Source organism: Microtus ochrogaster, linkage group LG1 (assembly GCF_000317375.1).
Source record: "Microtus ochrogaster isolate Prairie Vole_2 linkage group LG1, MicOch1.0, whole genome shotgun sequence".
Taxonomy (NCBI): domain Eukaryota; kingdom Metazoa; phylum Chordata; class Mammalia; order Rodentia; family Cricetidae; genus Microtus; species Microtus ochrogaster.
In genome coordinates, this window is record NC_022027.1 from 15,917,658 (window position 1) to 15,943,059 (window position 25,402).

Consider the following 25,402-nt stretch of genomic DNA (forward strand, 5'->3'; position numbering starts at 1 on the left):
CCCAAGACAGTGTTTCTCTGTATAACACCTTTTGGCTGTCCTAGAACTCAGTTTGTATACCATGTTGGCCTTGGATTCACAGAGCTCTGTCTCCGTCTGCCTCCTGAATATTGGGATTAAAGGTTTGCACCACCATCAACCCACAAATTTTGCATTTTTTAAGATTAGTTGTTATTTTTCTTCTGAGGCAATAAGAAACATAACAATACAAAAAGCTGTTTACTGATTATTAATCTCTGTCTAAAGTATATGGAAGATTTCATAATGACTAGTTTGGTGCAATATGCAACAAAACTATGTGGCCTAAAGCCTTTGAATGACATGACTCTTTGCATGTAACCACATGGTTAAAGAAGATTATGTGTTGAAAATCATTTACTTTTCTTTTTCCTTGATTCTTGAACTACTAGGATGAAGGTCTCCACTTATATGCCTAACTTGTCTGACTAAGAAATGACCTCCCTCTGCTTTTAATATTGCAAAATATTTGAAGATCAATGGTGGCTATTAGATTAAAATAGTTTAATTACTCCTTGTGGATTTTCAAAGACCAAAGAAAGAATCTTTTCAGACAGAAAGCTTTAGTTTTCTATAATTGCTGTTTTGTAATCAATCTTTAAATTGAAACAACAAGTATTTTAAAAACTTCAAGGTAGTTGTAAAATGTAAAATTAATAAATGCACAAAATCAAGCAAGCTTATTTTCCTCTTAGTTATAATGAGAATCAACTCGCTGATTCTTATTTATCTATCATTAGAGTGACTATGTATATAATCACAATGATCCAAACTTGATTATATTCTCTAATGAGAAAGGTGTTGCTAAATGATGGGACAATGATTAACTATATTTTGTCTAAATTGTCTGCATTATTTTTTTAGCATTTATTTAGAGCGCATACATGTGTGTGAACATGTGGACACCTGTATGTTAGATGGAAGTAATCCAGGTGTTGGTTTTCTCTGTCACCACTTGGGTTTCAGGGATGGCATTCAGGTCACAAGTCTAGGTGTCAGAGACCTTTATCTGCGGAGACATCTTGCTAGAACAAATAGTAATTTTAAATCTTTATTTTCTAGTCCTGAGAGTATAGATATTAGTCGATGAGGACAGATTCTTGTAAGCAGAATTCAAACTGGATTCATAGTACTTTACAGTTAATTTCTCATAAAGCTCTCCAAACAATTCAGGGTAAACTCATTTGAATATCAAGAATCTCTTCAGCTGCTTACAGGAAATTGTCTACTGCTGTAGCAGGTAAACATGGAAACAGGGGGACGTTTCTAATGTGGAGGGCACATTCATTATCAAGACTGCAAGTCTGTGCTTTAGCATGTACCGCGGATACTCAAGGGGATAGCTGTCTAGTCAGAAGTAGGAAATGTAATCCCACGGGGCTCTGTTAGCCTGGGAGTTCAAGATCAGTTTTGTTTTTGATTTCTGTTATATCTCAAATCCCCTTTCATTAATGATGAAATATGGTCTCAATAACCTAATGTACCACTTGGAAAAAGAAACTGAAAGATTATACTGTTCACCTTGCAGTTGTTTGGTACCTAACCTCAGGCTGTTTTACATTTGTACACTCACTTGTGTGTTGATACATTTATGCATTTCAAACATCAGTTCATCATGTAGCATCTACTCTCTGGAATGAAACTGAACTGAGACATACGGACAAAAAAACACATAGAGTAGGAAATGTCACACAATTCACTCACATCTAGTTCCCCACATAGATCCTGCTCTTATCATTTCATCCATTATTTCATCATTTCATCATCAACAAAGAATTTATGCTTAATATAAGCAGTCAGTACTAGAAACATGAGGTGTATGGAAGACAGCTATATTCTATTTTCAGTAGCACATAATAGTCAAAGATAGGAACAACTTATAGATGTAAGAATCTTGATATTGATCCCTAAGTAAAACTCATTGACATAAGGTGACACTAGCTCATCATTTGTAATTATTTAATATTCAGTACTCATAATTACTGGGCAACATTGCTCAACTTGTGTTTCAGAATTCAGGTTATTGAGGAAGATATTTTAGGAAATATTCACTCAAAATTGTTACATTTGTGCTTAAACAGTATGTTACAATGTAGAAAAACAGTTGTAGGCATCAGCAACCCATCCTTATGTATAATTTTAAGAAATGATTCATCATTACAGTATTATAAAGTATTTGCAGTTTATAATTTTCTCTGTTTTATCTATGCAGTAATACATAGTTAATTCTTGATAGCATTTTTTTAAAAAAAACACTGGAACAATATTCACTGCTAAATCTTCATATAAAATTGAATGGAAAGAAGTTCATGAATGAAACTGCTTGCTTTTGAGATAGTAGCCTAGGGATTTACTAAATCATTACTGTTACATGATATGACCATGGAAGCCAAGTTCTATCTAATGCTATGACTGATTCGATGAATATTTAGTACTTTGTCTTACCTGTATTGAATGTTTAATCTATATAAGAAACATCCATTGAAAATAAGATAGCTCTTGGAAAGGAAGGCAGATTTTCAGATTTGGGGCACTTAGTATGTATATTGGTACTTGTATTTATGTATGCAGGAAAGTAATGACACTTGTCAGGTAGAACATCTATACATTACTTCTGGAAACAACTGAGAATGATAAATGTTAGGCCACAATAACAGGAAACCAGTTTAAATAATACCCACTATTTCATTTTGTCACCTCAGATCAAAGAAGGCCTCTTAATAACAACTGATACCTTCATGTGTAATGTTCCTAGCCTTCTGTCCTTCCTATAATAGAGGCTCAAATTGCTCTCATGGAGATTTCCAAAATGCATTTTTTTCTTTTGTTTCTTTAGGCTCTAGTACCTTTGAATATCTTTAGACCTCCACCCACAATTGTCCTCTTACTGATTTTGTCCATGGCTTTTAAGTTAGTGCATGTAGTGGAGACATAGTGCAGATTATCTCTGGAGCAGGGAACACAGTTTTCCTTACCTTATATTTGCAATTGTATTTTCAGCTTTTTAGATTTAAGAATCTAAATTTAAAATCTAAGAAGTCAAGAATAAATAAAAGCATACATGAGTTCCCAATACCTATTTATGAGTTATCCACAATAAACCTTTTATCTTGTTTTCTAACAAGAGCGTGATGCCTGCAGGTGGGTCACAGCACTGGCTGTTTTAATAGTTGAGAGAGTTGAAGAAGGTACCAAAGGATTTGAAACAATAATGACTTTAAATATTCAGGCTGATTAATTAGACTTCCTCCCCCACCTATTGCTAGTGTTTTACTGGGAAGCTGTCTCTTCAGCGCAGGTAATTCATCAGTCAAAGGGGTGGGCCAATTATCTAACTCATATATTTATAATTGGGAGGGAGGAGGAAGGATCCAAATTGCCTTGAGACCCAAAAAGGAACCAAATGACGTTTTTTAAGAGGCACTGGTAGACTTTGATAAGACGTCACAGGAAGGAGTGGTTGGGGATATAGTCCCAGAGGAATCTTTCCTTTTGCAAGAAAAGAGTCCCCCTTAATTGCAAAATAACACTGTTCTGCAAGTAAGACACTATTTTCAACTGTAAGAAAGCAAAGCATTTCTACATTATTTTGAAATATACGACAACATTAAAGTCTTAATTAATATTTTTGCTCTTTCCTAAGTATTACTTTGCAAAACATATTGGTCTGACAAGACTTGTGATGTGTGATAAAGGCAATGGTGCCTGATTTAGAGTTTTATGATACCTCTGTCAGTGTGCAGAAAGAAAATACAGGGTTTTAAATTGACTTGGGGCTGGTGTCTTTATAAAAATCACATAGTGATGTTAGTTGTAGAAATGCTGTAATGTATAAATAAACAGAGGCTATATGAATACACAACAGAAGTCACTAAAGCAATGTCTTATTTAGGAAAAAAAAAACCAAGAAGTTTCTTATCCACTGTAGAAACAGTTACTAACTTTCTCTTATTACCTCATTTTTTTTTTTTTTAATAATGCTGGGAGTCAAAAAAAAAGAGCCTTGAGCCTGAGACTCAAGCACTCTGTCACTCAGCTACATCCTCAGCCATATACAAATTGTAAACAATGGCTCTAGATTTGTGCAACAAGTATGTTTAAAGATGCCGAGTTATGCCAAATGCTCATTTAAATTTAAAATATCTCCCACTTTTGTCTGTAAAGGATAGCCATTGCTTTCAATCTATACTTGACTCGGTTTTGTAATCCCGTATTAAGTTTTAAAATTAGCATTGGGCTGCAAAAGGTTTCCCCATTAGGAATCCCCGTAGTAATAACATATGGCCACTGCAGCCTGGGCTTCCCCTTCCCCCCACCTGTTAAACTCAGTATGAGCATCCTTTTAATGATACAATATGGAGTCACGGGTGTTAACAGGAAACACAAACCTCATTTCTTGAGAAGGGTAGCTTTTGTTTAGCATGCTGTCAGGTAAGAATTAGCAGTCGGCCTTGACCCACTTCAAACTATGATCTAATCGGAACCCGAGAGGTAAATCAGAACCCTGGTGATTAGCTCTTAGTTAGTAGTAAGCCCCAGGGAAACCTTCAGTGCACAGGAAGTGATGCTAATGAATCATCCAGTGGTAGCTGCAGGGAGCAAGGCAGTGCAGAAATGAGCCTCGAGCCCAGTACTGCTTAACCTTCCCAATGCTGTGACCATTTAATAAAGTTCCAAATAATATGACCCCCAGCCATAAAGTTATTTTTGCGGCGATTTCATAACTGTAATTATCTGTGCTTTCCGACTATCGTAGGCAACACCTGTGACAGCGTCATCTTACCCTCTAGGGGTCACAACCCAGAGGTTGAGAACCACTGTTCTAACCTGTTTTGCCAGCAGAGGGGGAGAAGTAGAAACTGGTGCCTTGTTCATAAAAAGCCAATCTCTGAGAAAAATAAGAATCTTCCTTTCGTTCTGGCTGGAAATCCTTAAGGCTCTGCCAAAAGTGAGAAGACCTTTTATCTCCTCTAAGGTCCTGAGCAGAAAGAGTTTTAGAATTTCAGCTAAACATTAAAATGTGGCTGTAACTGTAGTATCTCCTGGAGGGCCTGCCTTCTAATTTAGAACACTGTCCTGAAAGCTGGAGAGAGTGAAACTTTTTAGATAAACCTTCTCCTCCTTCTAAAGTAAACCTCCAGAGGAAAGATAGAAGTGATCCTATGTTAAAAACCTTTGGAGTAGCAGGCAGAATTCCAATTCTGGTTGCCTCATCTGACAGTCATGAGTGTACTTTTAGCTTTTAAAAAGCTGTATCCATTTGACTTTTACAAAGGACATATTTCATAGTCTTTCTATATTCTGGGTATGTTAATAATGTGACGTTTAGCAGTAGTGCAGCATTTAAAATGTAGGAGGTGATGGGTAGAGAGATGGCTTGGCACCGAGGAACACATGCTATTACAGAGCATGCGAGTTAGCTTCCCAGCCCCCACATCAGATAGTGCATGACTATCAATCACCTCCAGCTCCAAAGCATCTGATGTTCTTTTCTGACCTCTGAAGATCACTACACTCAAGTGTACATATCCCCACAAAGACACATCATGCACACATGTAATTAAAAACTAAATGTAATCTTAAAACAGAAGTAGAAAGGAACATGTTAAATAGTGTTTCTCACTCTAGTTTTGAATGCCATATTCTTCAACCACAAAAATCTGGGGCTACCCCTCACATTGGAGGCAGCAGTAGGTACTTTATGCAGTTGTAGCAATTCTGTCTTATTCCAGCCCTTACATTATTGTTGTGTAAGAATTAGATTTGCTAAGTTTATTGGGTATTACGATTCTTATGCTTGTCCAGGCACTTTTCATTTGGTTATTGCTGGGAATGTCAGGATTTTGTAAAATGGCTGAAATTTCAGGAAAAGAAGGCAGGTGAATGGATGCTGCTGAGACACATTTGATTTTTGCTCTCCAGGAAGCTTTCTCGGCAAAGGGGATGAAACAGAAAGACCTCTGATGGCTGGGAGCTGAGATATTTGTTCCCTGAAATTCCATCACATTCCACCAAGAAATCAGGCTGAGCAAACAGTGTAACTGAGTTTCAAGTAGGAGATTTTAAAGTAAAATTTGTGGAAAACTACTATTTTTCTCTTTTTATTGGTAGTGAATTTATTTAAGAAGGTGCAGGTGGCCAGAAGCATAATCTATTTTATCCACAATTTTCTTTTCAATCTCTGTCATTCTGCTACTTCCCATGTACTTTAAAATCCCCTGACTACTTAGAAGGCCCTCTATTTACATAAACTGGACAAAAATCAATGTGGATACAACTTGGAATGAAGCAACACTGTGATCAGAGTTGACATCAAATTTTCCAGGTAGTTATATGATAGGTTCAGGTTACTTTATGAAATGCACATTTTTTTCTTAAATGGGATCAATTTAATATTGATTTTCAATGATTTTGATTCCACTTACATGCATTATTTAAAATAATTGAATCTAGTGAGGCCCACAGATCAGGGTCAAATAAATGTTTGCATAGCCTTTATTGGTAGAGAGCATTTTTTTTTTCTCGCTCTCATGATTCTGAAAGTAGAAGTCTGGTTTGCTAGCTATTGAGCATAGTCAAGCAGAATTGTGGTTTTTACATATTTTTGAGGAACCACTTGCAGAGTTGTAGGCTGGGTACCAGGACTTCCTGCACATAGCTCACAGAGCCACATCTGCCTCTGGACTTGCTGACTTGGCTGCAGAGCAGGCCCCCTTAGGCCCTGCTGCCAGATCAGGTGTGGAGCCACTGCCTGCTGAGCTGTCACTCCGCATGGTTTCCTGCAAGTCAGCTATCTCCTTCCCATCTGTGTTGATATTCTTTCATGGCTTTTTTCCCCCTCTGCTTGTCTGGCATGCATATATCTGTCTGATAAGTCTCAATTTGGCTCCAAGGCTTGCCTTCCCCGTTTTCAAGCAAAAGGGAATTTCTCCAAGCACATATCTGTCATTTAATCGTGCTTGCCATTAGGACATAATTCCTGACTTTGAGATATTTTATGATATCCACTGCAAATTAACATTATTTTATATTTCCATTTTAGTCTTGAGGCTCTCATTCCATTAAGGTCCACCAAACTGCAAATTTTATTCCCTTTAAAGTTGAAATAATAGACTCTGGAATTACATATGGAGTGGCTGCTTCAGTTTTATAAGGCTCTCTTAAACTAAAACGTCACCGGTCCTCCCCTTTTACTTTTCAGCAGAGATTATGTAATTTTACTGTTGGCATTCCGAGGAGCTGTCTTGAAAAGTCAGGGCTGTGTTTCATAGGTTTAATTTTCAGTGCGTAGCAGTTTTTACATAGCAAAAGCTTGATTATTTGTGCTTTGCACCATTAATTGGTGTTTTCAGCTATGTTCTTGATTATGCAGCTAAATTTTTGCCTGAAGTGTCCAATCCCGCAGGCTTGTACTTGCAAAACACCCCTTGAGTTTATTAAGAGTGCTATACTCACAATGGCCAATGGAGCGGGCTCAGTGGGTATCCTGAGTTGGAAAATGAAAGGGCGGATGATTCAAGTGTACCATGCTCTGATTAGAGGGCCACGAGCAGCTCCTTCTCTTGCAGATTAACATCACTTCATGCTCTGTTTTCAAACAAGGGATGTCTGTTCTAAAAGCAGGTCCTACAGATCTTGCTAATGCACCGAGTTCCAGTGGCCCTGGCCTGGAATAATCCATCAGCCTTCCTTTCCTGTAGGGAATAAATCAGTATTGCCTTCATGTGTTTTGGCAGGCTTCCTTAGTTATGGGAATGTGGTTTGAAATGGTTTATGACTTCCTGCTTCTAAACAATAAGAACTAGCACGAGTGTCTTGGCCCTATTATGAGAGCATTTGTTATGGAAACTGTTTGGGGTGAAGTAAATGGAAAGACAAATATGACACTCAGGTGGGAATAGTCTGGTCCCCGAGAGTTCGAACATCTGTCTTCATGAATTCATGCGCTCCAGCAATGCTAATGGAGTGCCTGCTTCTCAGAAATATTTTTAATTTACAGTAAGAAATTTGTAAGTTACAGCATAATTAATGTTAACGTTTGTGTCTCAGAAGATTAGAAACTAAACACTGGTCAAATTTTCTGTAACAATTACAGGGGAATGAAATGCATTTTATACCTTGAAACACTGGAAACCTAAACATTAAACTACTGTAACATCTAAGTAAACACAGATGAAGTTTTACAGGGAAACAAATTTGGAGAAGCAAAAATTTCCGTATTTTGTTCGTCTTTACACCAAAACAAAACAAAACTGGGTGCAATAGTCCATGACTAGAATCCTAGTGCTTCAGGATGCTGAGGCAGGAGGATAAGTGCGAGCTCCTGGCCAGTGTCAGGTACTTAGTCCTACCCTGTCTCAGTAAATAATAAACATATAAGGAAATAAAAATAAATAGAAAGACTATAATCTCCAATATTATTAGTAAACAGGCTATATAAGAGATAAGCTGATGTATGTCTGTAACTAAGGTGCCTTTTTCTTTATGACAAATACAAGGGATTAACAGTTTAGGTCTAAGATGACACATTTGAAAGTATAAACATTAAACTTCATCTTTCCAAGTTTGAGGAGGTGACATGTAAAAAAAGAAAATTTAACATTTAATTGCAGTCAGTTTATTGAACTATTCTAAATAGAAAGCAAGTATTATTTGGTCTATTTATTTTTACTCCAAAATTATAATCTCCAAAATTTTCCACATAATCCTCATGTATTATCTTGAAAAGGATCATAATTTTGCCCTAACTACATAGAGTTGATTATCTTTAAACTCCCTTAGCTCTGAAAAATGACATTTGTTAAAGTTAGGTCATAGAAAAAAACCTCGGAAGTTTTTTCTTCTCAGCAGAACAAAACAAGACCTTCCACACATGCTTGCATCTGGGATGCCATCCAAAAGTGTTTAGCAGCTTGGCTGTAGCCACCTTTGGAAAACACATAATTTCCTTCTACTATCTGGACATCGGGAGGCCATCAGAGTGTCAGTGCTCATGGTGAGAAATAGTATAATAGTTGGCCAGTTGTATTTCTCTACAATAGAAAATCTATGCTTTCTTCCTCAGGCGCCTTGTTAGAGAACAAAAATGGAAAATTGTACACATAATAAATATGATTGTCCCTTGGTTTTGCTTTACAAGAAGATTCTCAATTAAAAATTTCAAAGTAAAGAATGTTGTGACTCGTCAGGATTAAAGCTAATTGTACGTTTAAGAAATGTTTACAGACATGAGGAATCAGACGTCAATAGGAAATTCTTAGTTTTTCAAACTTGTTTGTGCCGTTTTCTTTCATAATGACATAAACATTTTCATAAAATCATAGAGATACCAAAGCCATAGAAGGAAAAGAGAACATGGGTGGTCTTCTTTTAAAGGCATCTATGAACTCAGATTTTGTATAACCAACTTGGTAACATGTTTCAGTGCTGGGACAAAGATGAATGCTTTAATCAGTAATCTTGGTCTCTAATATGAGACTGTAGCTTACCTTAGTTCATAGAAAATAAAGGAACGCATGGACTAAGCCTTAAGAAATAAATACAAGGGGCTGGAGAGATGGCTCAGTGATTAAGAGCATTGCCTGCTCTTCCAAAGGTCCTGAGTTCAATTCCCGGCAACCACATGGTGGCTCACAACCATCTGTAATGAGGTCTGGTGCCGTCTTCTGGCCTGCAGACATACACACAGACAGAATATTGCATACATAATAAATAAATAAATAAATAAATAAAATATTAAAAAAAGAAATGAATACAAATTGCCCCTCTTCTGTTGACTATCTTTATACACAATCCTTTTATCTTGTACTAAAGATGACCTGTTTGTGTATGAAAGTCTATTTGGTGTAGCATGCCGTATTAGTATAAAAAATTACAGTATTCTTTTGAGGTTTCAGTTTTAAGTGTCAGAAAGAATATTTAGCCATGCTTGGATTAAGAGTCATCCCATAATTCCGTCAGCCATCACTTAGAGGGAAGGTCCATGAGGCTGAGATATACCTGCAAGAGTACAATGTTTTTGCTAGGGCAGAAATTTCCTAGAAATGACAGGGACAGAGACTGTTAGAGTGGTACAGTTTTAATAACAGATAAGTACTTACTAAATCCAGATACTGTGTCGATGATGTGTTTTACTTGAATCATCCTGTGTGGATAACTGCTCGCAATGTGCTGTGAATAATTATGTATTTTCCATACATGACTTTATTTCTCTAATAGTTTCCTTACGAAATAAATAGTATGCTTTCCATGTGTTTGGGATGAAATTCTTGTTAAAAATTTATTTAATAAATAAGACAGTCCAAACTGAATATCACGTCTTCTTAATTCAGTTCAGATATAGATGACAAACAGGTAACACTTAAAGCTATTCTATGGACCAGCAAGATGTTTAGCAGGTGAAGAAGTTTTCCATCAAGTTAAGGGCTTGGGTTCTATTTCTGTAACGCACATCGTAGAAGGAGAGACCCAACACTCACAGGTTTCCCTCTGCTAGGTTCTCTGACACATACATACGAACACACTCAAACACACATAGAGACAGGCAGAAAAAAAAACACAGAGAGAAATAAATGTAAAACCTTAAGCAAAGTAAGTCTTCTTCCTGCAAGAAGTCAATAACATAAGAGAAGACAAAGTGGAAAAGTCAATAAACCAAATAGAGTACAGACCTACATTATTTAGTGTGTTAACAGCAGTGGCTATGAACCCTTGTATCCCTCTCACTTCCTTATATTCTTTGTGGTTGCTAGTCTCTCTATTTTTCCCTTAGCAAAGATATCATCCAGGAATGCTCTCAGTAACAAATAATGAATGCACTGTAGTTAAATAGGGGAGGAAGGGAGGCTGCTTTTCCTGTACAGCACAGGTCTGGATATTGTGAGTCGGCAAGCTTGTACTACATTCTCACCCTGTGATTTTTCCCGTCCACAATTTAAAGAATGTGGTTGTCTCTATTTTGTATTTTTTTTTCTTCTAGTAAGTGTAGGCGGATCGAATTAATACAGGCCAATTGGTATAAGATAACACCACTTTAATATAAAAAACACACTCACGCAACCGAAGTTCCCGCGATGCCCAGAAACAGGAAACAGGAAGAAAGGGTCACCAGCGTCTGTGCACCCCAATTTATATACATTTGCCCGAGGCCGTCCCGCCCCCAAAGGGCGGGCTCTCTCTACAAGTAAGGAAAGAACAGTGGACCAAACAGAATTGAAAATCTTCTTTTGGATCCATTTGCTTTCTATTTTGGAAAATAGTGCCTCTTTAAGGACATTTCTATGAATCTTATTGTTGAGACTCATGTACCACAGTTTGCTCATGATACAAGCTGGAAGGGAGCAGTCATAATCTCTCTTTTAGCTTTGATGACATAGGAAGGCAAGGGAAAGAATGGTATGTGTTCCCCGCCTTACTGTGTCTCAAAGTAGAACTGGAGTAGTCTTCCACCACATGCTGCCAAGGCCTCCCACAACTGTTAGCATCTCTATACTTCCTTCAGTACTTTTTTTACTCAATTCAATGACCAGTTTCTTTTAACTCCAGTAATAGGATTGCTTTCTTTCTCTTTTTCTGACCTCTAGAGCCTCTTTCATTGATTTCTTTGAAATTCATGTCCCTTCAAGTATCCAGGGGGGTACATTCCCAAGAGGATATGTGAGAACCTCCTTATTCTCATGTCCTTCCTTGTTTCTATACATAAGACTAGAGAGTCCTAGGAAAGCGAAGTTACACAGCAAGTTAGTGAGCTAAAATCCCACTCTGTTCCTCTCAACTATCAGGTCTAGTTTTCCCACAGTATTAATAAATACTGTTTTCACGATCATATACAATGGGAATTTGACACTGTATAAAACAAAGATATACAAAATTTTAACCACTCAATCATTTTCTCAATGTCAATCATTTACATTTCAGAGAACATTAGCAGTTGATTAGAGAACCTTAGAGTTGATTAGCCATATGTGGGGCATCAATTCACCCACAATAGCAACAGTATGCTTGCTGAGTACGTGGGACAATACAGAAGCCAGACCAAAAGCGACAGACAAGAAAGAGAGAAACTTTGCTCTGATACAGTTTATATAGGAAACATGGAACACGTGCATTTCCTTTTCTTCAACCATCATATATTTATTAAAAGACTTATTCTCAGGGAACTCTCTTGGGCACTCAAGGTTTATTAAAGGAAGAATAAGATTTTTGTTAGCACTGGCAAGTGATGTCAACATTAACATTATATGTCCCAGATATACATGCAATGAGAAAGAAATTCAGTTAACACTCTTCCACTGCTTTTTAAATGATGCAAGGTTTGAAATGAATGCCTGTGTGTGTGTGTGCGTGCGTGTGTGTGTGTGTGTGTGTGTGTGCGCGCGCACACACACACACTCAGTGGATATATGTCTTAATTTGGGAACTACAGTAATTCATATGCTTATTTCAATTTATAACATATTCTTTTTGGATGGCTTGCAATGTAGTTGAGTTTTAAAATAAGTCTAGATGTAAGTCTACATTTATTGGATTGAATTCTAACAACTTTGACTCCCTCCACCTTTATTCCTTTGCTTTATTGAATTTAACTTGAATGAAATCTTTTATTTGTCTAAGTCTATTTCTGTCTAGTAAGGAAGTTGAAATTGATCATGCCTTGACTTTGTGGGCCAGCAGAGAACCATGACATTCCAGGGTATTGATTTTGTGGTGTTAAAGGGTGACAGATCCAGTGTTAGAGTGCCAGGAGAGAATTGGGTTTTAGATTGTACACCATAAGCAATCTTGACTTTTGCTGAGCCATGACTAGCTTTTTAAGGCAATGGATACAATTGCAATACTTACATAGTTTGTATTGCATATGCTTAGAAATATTAATTTCAGCCAAAATTGTGCAAAAACATTTTTGAAATAAAAAGTTGAATGTGCAATGTGAATCTTCTTTAAATGTGTTCAGCTTGGAACATATGTTTGTGTGTGTGTGTGTGTGTATGTGCGTGTGTGTGTGTGTATCCTGAATATATATTTTATGTTAAAAAACATTGGGTAATTCTTTCAATCAACATGGCTGATTCTTCCCAAAGCACATTACTACATATGGACATTGCTTGGAAATGACAAGTCTTGTTAGTTCTCACACCATCCATCCTTACATATATTACTTTGATGTTAGTATCTGCTGTTGATTCCCTCATTTGGGTACCACAGGATATGAGTGTATGATATCACACATTTCAGAAAGACCAGAAGTCTACAAACTTGGTGATTTTTGTTGTCTATGTAGTTGTTGCTTTCTGGGTCATAAAATAATGACAAGTTAAATTATGATGGCTGCTGTAATCTTGAACCTAGAAAAGACAACCACGGTCATCTTTCATTGTCCCATTTTCCTACCAGGATTTGCTTTTATAAATGCAATGACCTTTAGTGAATACATTGAAAATAACATTTTGATTATATGATAATTGCTTAGAACCTCTACTGAGCTAAGTCCAAGAGTATCTTTCAAACTAATCAGAAATGCATGTGATGCATGGACGTTAGCCAATCCATCATAGTCATCTTTCAATTTTTTCCACATATTCATCCAAGTTCTCATTCTTGCCTTAGATTCTGACCTGCAAAGAAGAATAGAATGCATTTTATAATCTATGTTTGTTCTGTTTCCTAACAACATTAGTATTTTGCTTAAGCAGATTTACTAGGAAATGACAGCTTTGAAAAATTGGACATAGGAGCTGCTGGAAGCATTTCAGTACTAAGCAATCTAAACAGTGCAAAAGGGAAAATGAAATATCAGTGTGTTTTAAAGATGACAGTTCTGTCAAAGATCCTTTTTCACTCCTTGGCTTAAAACAAATGGAGTAAATCAAGATGGTATCTGTTCAAAATGAGCATGCATCCTCACCAAGAAAGCCCTTCTTCTTAGGTACATCTGTTCAGATGCAGGGGAGATTGTTATCCTCTTGGTTAGGTTTTTGTTTTGGTGAATTTTGAGGTCTTGGGATTTTATAAGAATAGAGTATTCTTGAGCGGAGAGGAAAACACATTATACTTCTGCCTCTTAATATATATTTATGAGCACATATCAATATTCGTAAATATAAGTATTACTGTAATATGAAGTGTGTGTGTGTCCTCATGCATGCTTGTGTGTTTGTATGTGTGTCCACGTGTATGTGTGTGTGTTTGTTTAAAGGAATGGAAGATGAAGACAGATGGAGGGATGGAGAGAAAGAAGGAGAGAGTAAGAGATCCTTTCTGGTAAGAGAGTAAAGCAAGAAGATCATAAGGTTGAAGTTAGCCTGGGGGGCATAGTGAGGTCACATATAAAACAAAACAAAATATAAAACAATAATAGCAAGCTTAAAAAAAAAACCTATGTTTAGATTTCAAACTGCTTAAGGGTATATTAAAAAGTATGGATCTTTAAAAAAATTTTTTTTGAGTTGGAAAGGCAGAGCAAGTGTGACAATAGCTGCCTTTAAGCAAAAATTCCGCAGCAACTGGAGAGGCAGTGGACTGTAGAGTGCATAAGAGTACAGAGATTAGAGACTTCCTGGGCTTAAAATTCCACTGCTGCCATGCTTTGAGTCTGCAGTGTGGCCAAGTTATTTTCTCAGCGCTGAGTCCTTTCTTTGTTCTTTGTGATTGCTGATAGTATCTGTTTCCTACTGACCTTGTTCATTGGCCTGGCATTCTGGAAGCACCCAGCAGAATGCTAGTTTTTATCACTAATTCAAAACTCTTTCCAAGTGAGAAGGCCAAGAATGGCCGCAGAAACTTTATGAATTAATTCAGAGCAGCAAATAAATGTTCACAAAATCTTCAGAGTTTCTGTAAAACGGTTTCTTTCAGGAAAGTTATACATGAGTGTTGGCCGATGTCATTTTTTTTTATAGAAGCACAGTTGATTATAATTGAATACAGGATATACATATTCAGCAATGGATTTTAGATATTCTACTAGAGTATCTAAAAATATCTAGAAATTCTGGATCTAAATTCCACAGGCAATGAATGGGGATATTTAAAGTTCATAGGCTATCCCCAGATTTTCTGTTAAAGAGAGGTGTCCTGTAAATGCTTATATATTTTAATTATTTCTTCTTTCCACTCAAAGTAACAATTGGTATGGTCATCATATTAACTTTCTGAAATGCCTTTCATTTAGTTCTTTGTTCACTTGTAGGCATAATTTGCCCCGTATTAAAAAGGTACCCCCTAATATAACTTTATCTGCATTTTAACTTAACATGTTCCATGATAAAGATTGATTTACCATGACATGCACTAAAAGCATCCTCATGTGATTTATTTATACATTTTACCTCATTTCAGAGCTCTTCAGCATTTCCTATTAATAGGATTGTCATTTTTATGTATGGATGGATTCTTGGTATAGTTTGGCTTTGAGCCATAATGTTATCTATCCTTTTAACTCTTTGGAAACGTTGGCTTATCTTCATTGCATTAGTGCAGGCTCAATTTTGTTTCAAGTCCCTAGATGACAAAGGTCACTTCATTAGGCCCCTCAATTCTCTTACTTCCCTGCAGTCTTCAAGTATCTTATACTAAGCATCATAAAAAAAAATGTTCTGCTTCCATTAACAAAAAGTGAGCAGGGAAGAAAAAGCCAATTATTTGCAGCACATAAAATCCTTATGATAATATGGTAGACTTTAATTAAACTAATACATCACACTGCACTTATAAAGACAAAGGAGAAAAAAAAGAAAAGCACGTAATCCTTTTTTTCCTGTTGAGACACACCATATTGCTTTGTGATTAAGTGCTTTAAGCATTGTGACCTATTTTAAAATCTAAGATTTGCAGTCCTTTTTATACAATATTAAACATATTAAAAATTCGATGCAATATTGATTAGAACCATGCCCTCTACAAAAGTTTGAAATGAAGCTATATTAGAGCTTGACTTAAAAGTAATTCATATTAATTTCTAATGATTTTTAAACTCTTCAAAATAAAAATTCTAAAGAGCCATCCAAACACAGACCTATCTCCTATCACAATGAATGCTGTTTTGCCGTTTTACATTTATTTTATGTTTTGCATTGCAGTCTTTTGGATAAGCCCGCTGGCATTATTAGCATAAAGTCTACTGTAAATCATAAGAATTCTTTATATCACAACTAGAGTTACTGGTATTAGAGACATTTGGTTTTTATTTGAGCAACCTCATTCTGAAGTCCTCAGCTTTTCTGAGATGTAGTTTTATAATTTAAATGGAAATAAACACTGACCTGAAGGTGAGGATTGATCACAAGGATGACTATGGGTTCTTTGCGGTTTTGTTAGTGTGTGCAGTATCTGTGCACGAAGTGTGTTCATGCAGAAGAGTGCATATGCAAAGTACAGAGTGTTCTGCTCTATCACTTTTTGCCATAGTTCCTTGATATAGGGTTTCACATTGAACCTGAATGGAGGTCGTGATGGCCAATAGTGATCCTCTGGTCTCTCTCCCCACTATACCACCATGCTGGGCTGTAAACACAGCCACAGGCATTGCCCAGCTTTTCACATACATTTGGGGATTTGAACTCTGGTTCTCAGGATTGGGCAGCAGGCACCATTACCACTAATGAATCTCCCAAAATCTGAAGGCATTTAATTTTAGTCCTAAATCTTTAATGTTTTATTGAGTTGACTTTGGCACCTCTCTGGACTTCAATAATTGTCACTGGTAAAATGTGTCATCTAGTAAAAGAAAAACAGCCTCTTTATCTTTGATATTACATTTCTTCTATATATTTCTTATTGATATAGTGTATCTCTGTATACTGAAAGTACTATTTAAATCCATGCATGTATTGATATGCATATATTAAATCAAGGTCTTATTACATAGGAAAGTATTTATTGAAGAGTCTTGTAATTTTTAACTGCAATAAGGCATAGATTTTTGAGACTGGTAAACCACAAGCCAAATTAAAATAGAATCATACTCAATTTTTACCCACTAAACAGACCACATAACCGGTGTGCAAAATTTTACATTTTGAGCCAACATTTTCTGTAAGCTTAAAGCTGGCTGGTTAGCTTTGGTTTTCTTCTGAAAACACAACGTTTTCAAGCTACAGTGTTATCTTGTGTTTCCTTTGTTTTCTCGTTACTGGGTCAGACTCGTGGTTGACTAGGACTCCCCAAGCATCTCACCATTTTTCCAGACAGTCTAGTTCCAGTGGCATTTGAGGACAGCAGAGCTTCCTCTTGCCATCTTCTCGTGAGTGTCTCTTCCTTTTTTATTTTATTTTTTTGAGTTATTGTTGCTTTGGCACACAAAGATTAGCTTGCGGTGCTGTCGTGTCCAAGGGTTACCAAAACTGTTGGTCTGAAGAGGATAATGGTGATAGTATAAGCTGGTATCATTTTACTTTTTACCAGGAGCTTCAAGAACACCGTGAGCTTTTGAATACATTCGTATTAAATTTTAATCCCGTGCAAATGAAACTGTAAAGCGGTAACCCCTCCTATCATTTTTTAATTATATCATGCTTAGCAGTAGTGGAATTAATTTCTATCACTTCGGGATTCACAACATTTTTTCTTTAAAATTGTTATTAAAATTTATAATTCAAAGAAAATGAACTAAATGGGAAATACTTGAATATTATAGTAAAACAGAAACGAATTTTGCATCACTTTGCTTTTCCTTAGCAAGTAGTTTAACTGTATGTTTTATCTGTAGAGTTCTTGACATGTTGTCTATATATGATGTTCAGGAGGCTAGGCTTTAGTTTGTCACTGCCTGTGACTTCATCTCTTATCTTCCTTACCAATTGCTTTTCTCCAAGGCAATTCTTTCCCTGTCCTTGGGCTCCTAGCTGAGTCAAGTTTAAGGTTAGTCATTCAACAAGCTCCTTTCCCACTGCCCTCGTCAGTCCTCTTCTGATGGTTTGCGTCTCTCAGAAGCTCACCTACTTGGTTTTCATCTTCATCTCTCCTTGGTTGCAAAAGCATTCATATTTATGTTTCTGTGGCTTTCTTTAAAAGATTTTTTTTTGAAAAGAAGTTCCCTCTGAACTGGGCTGGTCTCTTGGGATGCTATCTATTTCTTTCTATGTTCGTACCAGACTGGACTTTATAGACTTAGGCATTGTTGCTGACACTGAAATTCTATAATTCTAATATGAAGCCAAGTCAATCAATATTGATTGCTTGGCTCACCAACCCAAGGAATTCTTTTATTAGGCTCCAAGTCATTCACACTCTGAAAGCAAGAGCAAGCAATTTCAGGTGGGGAATGGGTATATATTACTATGGCATTTCCTTTTTTGGTTGATTCAGTAACTAATAGTAAAAAAAAAAAAAAAGACTTTTGTTCCTTAGCAATGTCAAAACAATACAGACAAATGTGACTTTGTGTGTATATGTGTGTACATGCCTCACACATGTAAATGAGCTAATAATAATTAGTATGATAAACACATAAACTTCGGGAAGTCAGCATAACATATTCTTTTATAGTCGTTTAAGAAGTATAAATTTTTGCTTATTAGTTATTAAACCATGCCACAATGCAGGCATTTATGATTGTAACACACTTGTCTATTTTTTTAAAAATCAGAATTAAACAGTAATTTATGTGCAAACAGTGTAGTGAAAATGGATTTGACTAGGAGTTCCAAATCCTGATTTAGGTTCCCAAGTTTATCCGTATACAATTTTATATAAGAATATATCTGTCTCTTGGCTCCACTTTCTTCAACATGAAGATCAGAGTTCAAATTGCTGTTTCAGAAAGGCTTTGTAAGGTTAAATGATATTTTAATAAACATTTTTTGTGAAGAAAAATCTTTCTTCATATTTTTGGAGGTTCATAAAAAATATATGATATATACGTTACATGATACAGGATCTTTCATAAGGAAATAAGTCAAAGAAACAGGGAGACATTTTTATGGTTAGATTTCAAGAGGAGAACCATTGAGAAGCATGTTGGAACAGGGCGTCTGAAGCAACGGTTATCCACAGATAGGAACATAGCATGGCCGGTTTGTGTAGATGCACGTGTGGCTCTGTGTTGCCATAGATGAAGAAATTCTTTTCCTACAGGTATACACACTTCAGCTCCACAAGTCTTTCAAGAGGTAACAGATGACCTATTTCAGGGAGAAAAGTTATAGGATGGTGAGGGACCCTCTGCTGCTTCTTTTGCTCAACTGTCCTTAGTGTGCCTTGTGTTGGGGTCCTAGATGCCAGCGCCATCCGTTCTTCATGGGTGCCACAGTCCCTAATCACCATCACTGTTGACAGTTTTTGTAATTATTTATATAGATCATAAGACAAGATCAAATTACTACCGAGAATTACCTTTTTTATTGTCCTTCAACTATCTAAATCCTATGTTTAGTATATTTCTTCTTTTCCAATTAAAGTAGGTTTTAATATTCAAACATATAATAAACTTCCTATTGTAAGGGGCTGTGCTTCTTCTTTACCATGCCAGAAATTGAATTCCTTATTGGTCAGTCATGTTCTCAAATACTAGCAACAACGTCAGTTTCTAGATTGCAGAACTTAGAATGAACATATTCTTTGTGTTTTGGAATACAGTCTGCCTTTTATGAGATGCCTCTCATTTTTTCCTCGATTTGAACATCACTCAAGGAAAAATAATGCATATTCATAAGAGTTATTTTACATGTTGCCAATTATATGCAAGCACATTCAACAGACACGTGCACTTAATCTTCTCCAATTACATAGGCACATGATTAGAATTGAGGCATACCTAATGAAAATAAGTAGAAAAATACATATTCTTTCACAGAGTATATATATGTGTGTATGTATATATATGTATATGTATATATACATTCCTATGTGTGGAGTTCTGCATTTTCTTATACCTAGATCTGCGTCCTCTTGCTAGTCTCCGAGTACTTCAGTTTCCCTCTCCTGGCTCTTGTCGCTATTGTCCAGGGAGCACAAGAAAAGGGAGAGAGTCAGTTGTGGAACTCAACTACTTTGCAATAACTTCTGTAAATTACATTCCTTGATTAGTTAATTGGTCTTTTAGTTAGGGAATGGAAGGTTTGTGATGTAGTGATAGTCTCATAGAAAAGGGTGTGTGTGTGTGTGTGTGTGTGTGTGTGTGTGTGTGTGTGTGTGACTTGTTGCCTGAGTGATAGAAATGAATTGAAGTGTGAGGTTGAAAGGTCAAGACACAGACCATGAATCCACAACTTTACCTGAATTGGACCTGACTGAAAGATTGGTCGGGTCTGATTTATTGACACCTATCTCCTTAGTAGTGGTGATCTGAAAATTACTTCCAGGGCCATTCTAATTAGGTGTTTCAAATCAAAGCAAACACATCCTGGAAACATACATTTCTATTCTGATCTGCACCAACACAGTTTTCAGAATTGTGATTCCTAAATGATTTTCTGTGGGCTCAATGAATGATTTGAAATTTGATAAACTTTTTTTTTGCTTCAAAACAGTAATTTTGAAACATGAAGCAAGAACCTGTTTTTCCTGACTCTAGTGAAAGGTGAATAATAGTATACAGTTGTGCTTTTCCATGCATCTCAATCTAAAACCACAAGCAGCTCCTCACAGCTAGTTAAATAGTGGAACAGTTCTGAGTAACATTTTAATAAGGGGATTTCATTATCTTACATGACAGGATGGTGCATATATTATTTAAATGTCTTATATTCCTGGATATGATTATAAGTTGAAACTATAAGTCAGCTTTAAAAATAAAACATTAAACATTTTGACTCTTCGGATTTTTATTTTTTAAATGTTTCATTTATTCACTCATTTCTTAAAAGCTTTGCAGAAAACTTTGCATAGATCATACCTTTAGAGGAAAATAAATTACTTTCACATGGAAAAGAGAAAAAGAAGCTTAATGATATTTTTGTATTTTCAGACTAAACTTAAATATAAAAATTGGAGACAATGATGTATTGGCAAAGTATATATCATTTACTACCATTCAGAAGAGCTGTGTTCTAAGATCAAAAGTTATACAACAAATAATATAAAGCAAGGATGTCCACACAATTTTAAAATTTCAAAATTGCATGCATGGTATCAGGGAATAACAGATAATTTTATTTGCTTAATTATCAATTCCCAAAAATACATTCATTCATTAACACAATTTACTACCTACCAATCATGTGCAGATTCAGGAAAAGAACACATAAAGTGAACATCAAGTCTCCCCTCAGGGATGACAATGTAGACTTGAATATGATAGAAACATTAAATGAATAACTGCAAAGCAGTTAAATGTGTCATAAGCACTATGTATGCATGTCACATATGTGGAGGACACAGAAGAGTCAGATGGAATGTTTTTCATGCTTTATGCTTATGTGATGGGTGCAAGTTAATTTGAAAATAGAATATAAAATGAAATATTCCAACTATCTTGAGGAAAAAAGCCTGAATTAAACGTGTACTGATAGGAATCCTGTGAAATGAGATATCGTATATCTGATGTAATTTTACGATTCAGATCATATTTACTTGTGACATGATTATGCAATAGATCAAAGCCTAAAATTTTATTAACTTTCAGAGTTACTAGAGAAAAATAATTTTCATAATAGATAATATTTAATAAGCAATTATGACATTTTTAAAGCTGCTTTCACATATATAGCTAATAAGGATAACTCACTACTAAGAGCATTTCTCAGAGTTAAGCCTTCCTCTCAAATAATTAACTTTCAAATTAGTCATTTTATTATACTATCCACTTTTATAAATAAGTCAGTAAGCATTCAGGGGGAAACAACAGCTACTTCTTTCCGGTTTGTGTTTGCATGCAGGTATGTTTTGACCTTGGAATTTAAATTGAAGATTTTTGTCTCTTTATCCTGATTCTTAAACACTTTGAGTCATGAACTTCATTCATCGGTTTACGTGCTGAAAATGACATGATCCTTTTTGCAATTTTCAGGCTTACTAAGGATTTTACTGTCATCATTTGTAACATCAAACAAAAAAAAATGCTTTGTGTTATTTCTTGCATAGAAAGCAAAAAATAAAAATAGCTCATTGATTGGTCTCAAGTTCAGAATAATACTTAACACCATTTAAAGCTTACATTAGCTCCAAAATATTTTGAAGGCGTATGCATCGCCTCTTCTACTTCTACAAATTAGATCCAAAGGCAGGGAGCACAGCTGGACAGCAGTCATGACTTTGAAGCAGAGAGTCATTCATGTTTACCAGAGATCAGCAGTCCATTTTTGCATTGCATGTAAATTGCTAGGCTTCTATGGAGAGTGAGCTATCTCATGATTTCATTTGGAGACCAAACCTACTTGGAGGGTGTGAACGTTTAGATCTAGTTCCCATCCCTGACACTTCATGGATGTGTAAGTTAAAAGCATCTGCAGCATAATTGCCATATCACTCTATTCCGATTACAGAATACAGACTCTGCACTCTCCATCTTCCCTCCCGTTGACATTTCATAGCCTTGAAAGGCCTGAACCCTGAAACACAATTAACTCAATGATTCTTATACCAATCAAACACTTCTTGTCAGGGATAGCATCCTTGGGACTCGCCAGCTCTATTGATTTAGGTGCCCCCAGGGTTGTTAATTGTAGTGAGAACTGCTATGTCTCTGTGACTTCTGAAAAAGGCCATGACCAATGCAAGCACATCTTTAAGAAGGAAAGAATACCATTAGCTGAGACGTGCAGTTCAAGCTTTGCAGCTAGGCTGGCAAAATCCTACTCACATCCCTGTAAAGCAGACGTATATGTTTGTATTTTTTATAGGTGGATACAGTGCAGACCACGAACCCACCTGGCCACATTGAGGAATCGTGTAAAATCAATGTATGTGCTCGTAAGTGAAATACATAAGTTCCAACTCAATATGTTGGATACTAATAGACTTGGAAATTGTAGAAAGAAATTGATTCCCAAGGGGCAAGATCACCAGCTCATTAAAGTGAAGTCCTGATTTTGAAGAACACACACACACACACACACACAGACACACACACACAAAATCTGCTAAAAGAAATCAAACTGTACTTTGCAAACATGACTGAAAACAATAAAGGTCTGAATATGGACTTAAACAGGGATGTGAGAGAGGTTTTGCAATCTTTTCAATCGCATTGTGGAGAGACTCAGATGTCGTCAAACTCAGGATTGTGAAATAAAGATCAGGAAGTCTTTTCTTCACTTGCAGTTGAATGGACTCAAGAGTGGCCATATCCATCTCCTCCTGTTTCGCCTTCGTAATGTGGAGACCACTAAAAGATGATTCATTTGCCTTGCCTGAACTCCTTGGATGCATTATGTAGAAATCATTAGGGCCTGTGCTAGATCAACAAAGAAGTGGAAGTGTATACCTCAGGACTTAAAACTTAGACAATGTAATGCTGTTTAATAAGGCTATTTAATGATGATGAAGAAGAAGTACCATTGTCAATCAGGGAAAGTGAGGAACTGGGGATTTGAGAGAAAATGCAATTTAGGTCATTCTGGTACCCACTGAACAAGATTTATGAGGTTGTGGAAACAGATGACAGATCATACCATATTATTTTTTTCCACAATTTCCCAATGAGTTTAGGATGATTAGCCACGTAAGTGTTCAAGGGCCATTATGTCAATATCCCAGAAACTGGCCTTTTAAACTTGTAGTCCTAGTCATTCATGTGTGTAGAGGAGAGCCTTTTAATATAAAAACATACAAGGATGAGCTGCATGCAAGAAGCTCTTTTGCATTATTGTTACTTCATCACGGGAAGACACTGTATAAATCTACAGCCTAATTTTCTTAGCATTGTGAATGTAGATTTGTGTGTGTGGAAGGAGATAAAATTTAAGTAGGTACATTTCCACTTTGGTCTGTGACCTAGAATGACAAGCGGTAGCATCAACTGTCCTAAGCATTTTCATCTGCTACTACTAACAATTATTATTCACAAAGCAAGTGTTTCTAAAATAGGATGACTACTGCAGAATTTCTCCAATTAAATATGATATTTGATGTGATTGAGCCATTTATACTAAGATGGTACTGATGTCTGATAATAATGAGTAGAGCTCATGTGAAATTAGTGTGCAGACAGTTGGAAATGCATTTCATACTCCTTCAGGCTGTTTCCTTCCGTGACAGGAGGCGAATGAATCATGGATGCTAATATAGCAGGGAGTACAGAAATTTTTGTTTCTCAATTATAGTTTTTTTATTCTGTCAGTAGGTTATGTGCATTTATCCTTTCCATTTGTTCAACCTAAAATATGTAACAAATAATTTATGTTAACATAAATCAAGTAATATATATTTGAAACAAATGAACATATGTTTTGTAGTCACCATGTGCCATAAAAATTTTGAAACTACTGTCCTTTAGTATTTTTATTCATTTCTCCTTATATTGCTGATTAATTATATAGTTGAATTTTTACCTCTTCTTTCTATGTGACAATCAATTGCAACGAATTCTCTTATCTATAATATTATGGGGGGATTGTCTTTATTTATGCTATTATAATAAACTATATACCAAACTGTATGATTCTATTGTACTCAATATTTTTGTGATCAATACAATAAATGAAAACTACTTAATGAGATGCCTATGATTCTTATGTCAATAGTCCTGAAAAGCACATTGATACATACAACATGCTCGGCTTATTGGTCTTTAGAGGAGAGTAAAGAGCCCAGACCCTGAAGATTTAAGATTTTTTTTTTATATTTTTAATTAGAGTATAATGACATTATATCCCCCCTCACTTTGTCCCTTCAACATGTCCCTTGTAACCTCCACCACATTCCTCCCATGTTTTCCTCACCCCTGTGTCTCCCTTTCTAATTGATAGCCTTTTTTTCTTTGATTATCCTTGTTACTTGTAAATATAGATATACAAATACATAAAAACATCCTGTTTAGTTTGTTTTTGTTATTTGTGTGTGTCTTCTCAGGACTGAATCTTTGTACTGTATAACCAATGAAGGCATGTGTCCTTGAGGGACGCTAGTTGTCCCTTTCTTAGCAGTCATTATTTGTCTATACTTCATTGTTTCATGGTAGGATTCCATGAGGTTCTGCCCCTTCTACCATAAGGTGTCTATTGATATGGACATTGTTTAGGCCTTGTTTATGAAACCATTTCTAGGAGATAGTCTCATAGCAAACTTTCTGGTCTTATAGATTTTACAATCTTTATACCCTCTTGTGTGCTACGTTCTTTGAACATTAGTTGTTTCATAGATGTGTCTGTTGGGACTGGGTTTCACGTAATCCATCAATCTATGCAGTATAAGGAAACTGTCCTGAAAATTTGAAAATCTATGTTTGATTTTGCTAGTGTTCTGCCAAATCTGAGAAACTCTGCTTTGACAGTCAAATTCAAATAGGCTT

At 36.0% G+C, this 25,402-nt stretch overlaps 1 protein-coding gene across 7 annotated transcripts in view; it reads left to right on the forward strand.

The window, feature by feature from the left end:
* The window catches only part of Pcdh7 (protocadherin 7), a 409,507-nt gene that overhangs the window by 42,696 nt on the left and 341,409 nt on the right, over positions 1–25,402 (forward strand). Inside the window, exon 2 of one of the 7 annotated variants that reach the window (XM_013350783.2) lies at positions 22,794–24,514. The exons of the other annotated variants lie outside the window; for them this stretch is intronic. Within the exon in view, the coding sequence (XP_013206237.1) occupies positions 22,794–22,871 (78 nt within the window). The 3' untranslated portion in view covers positions 22,872–24,514. Of the gene's footprint in view, positions 1–22,793; positions 24,515–25,402 lie in introns of those variants that run through there. 7 annotated transcript variants of the gene reach the window in all.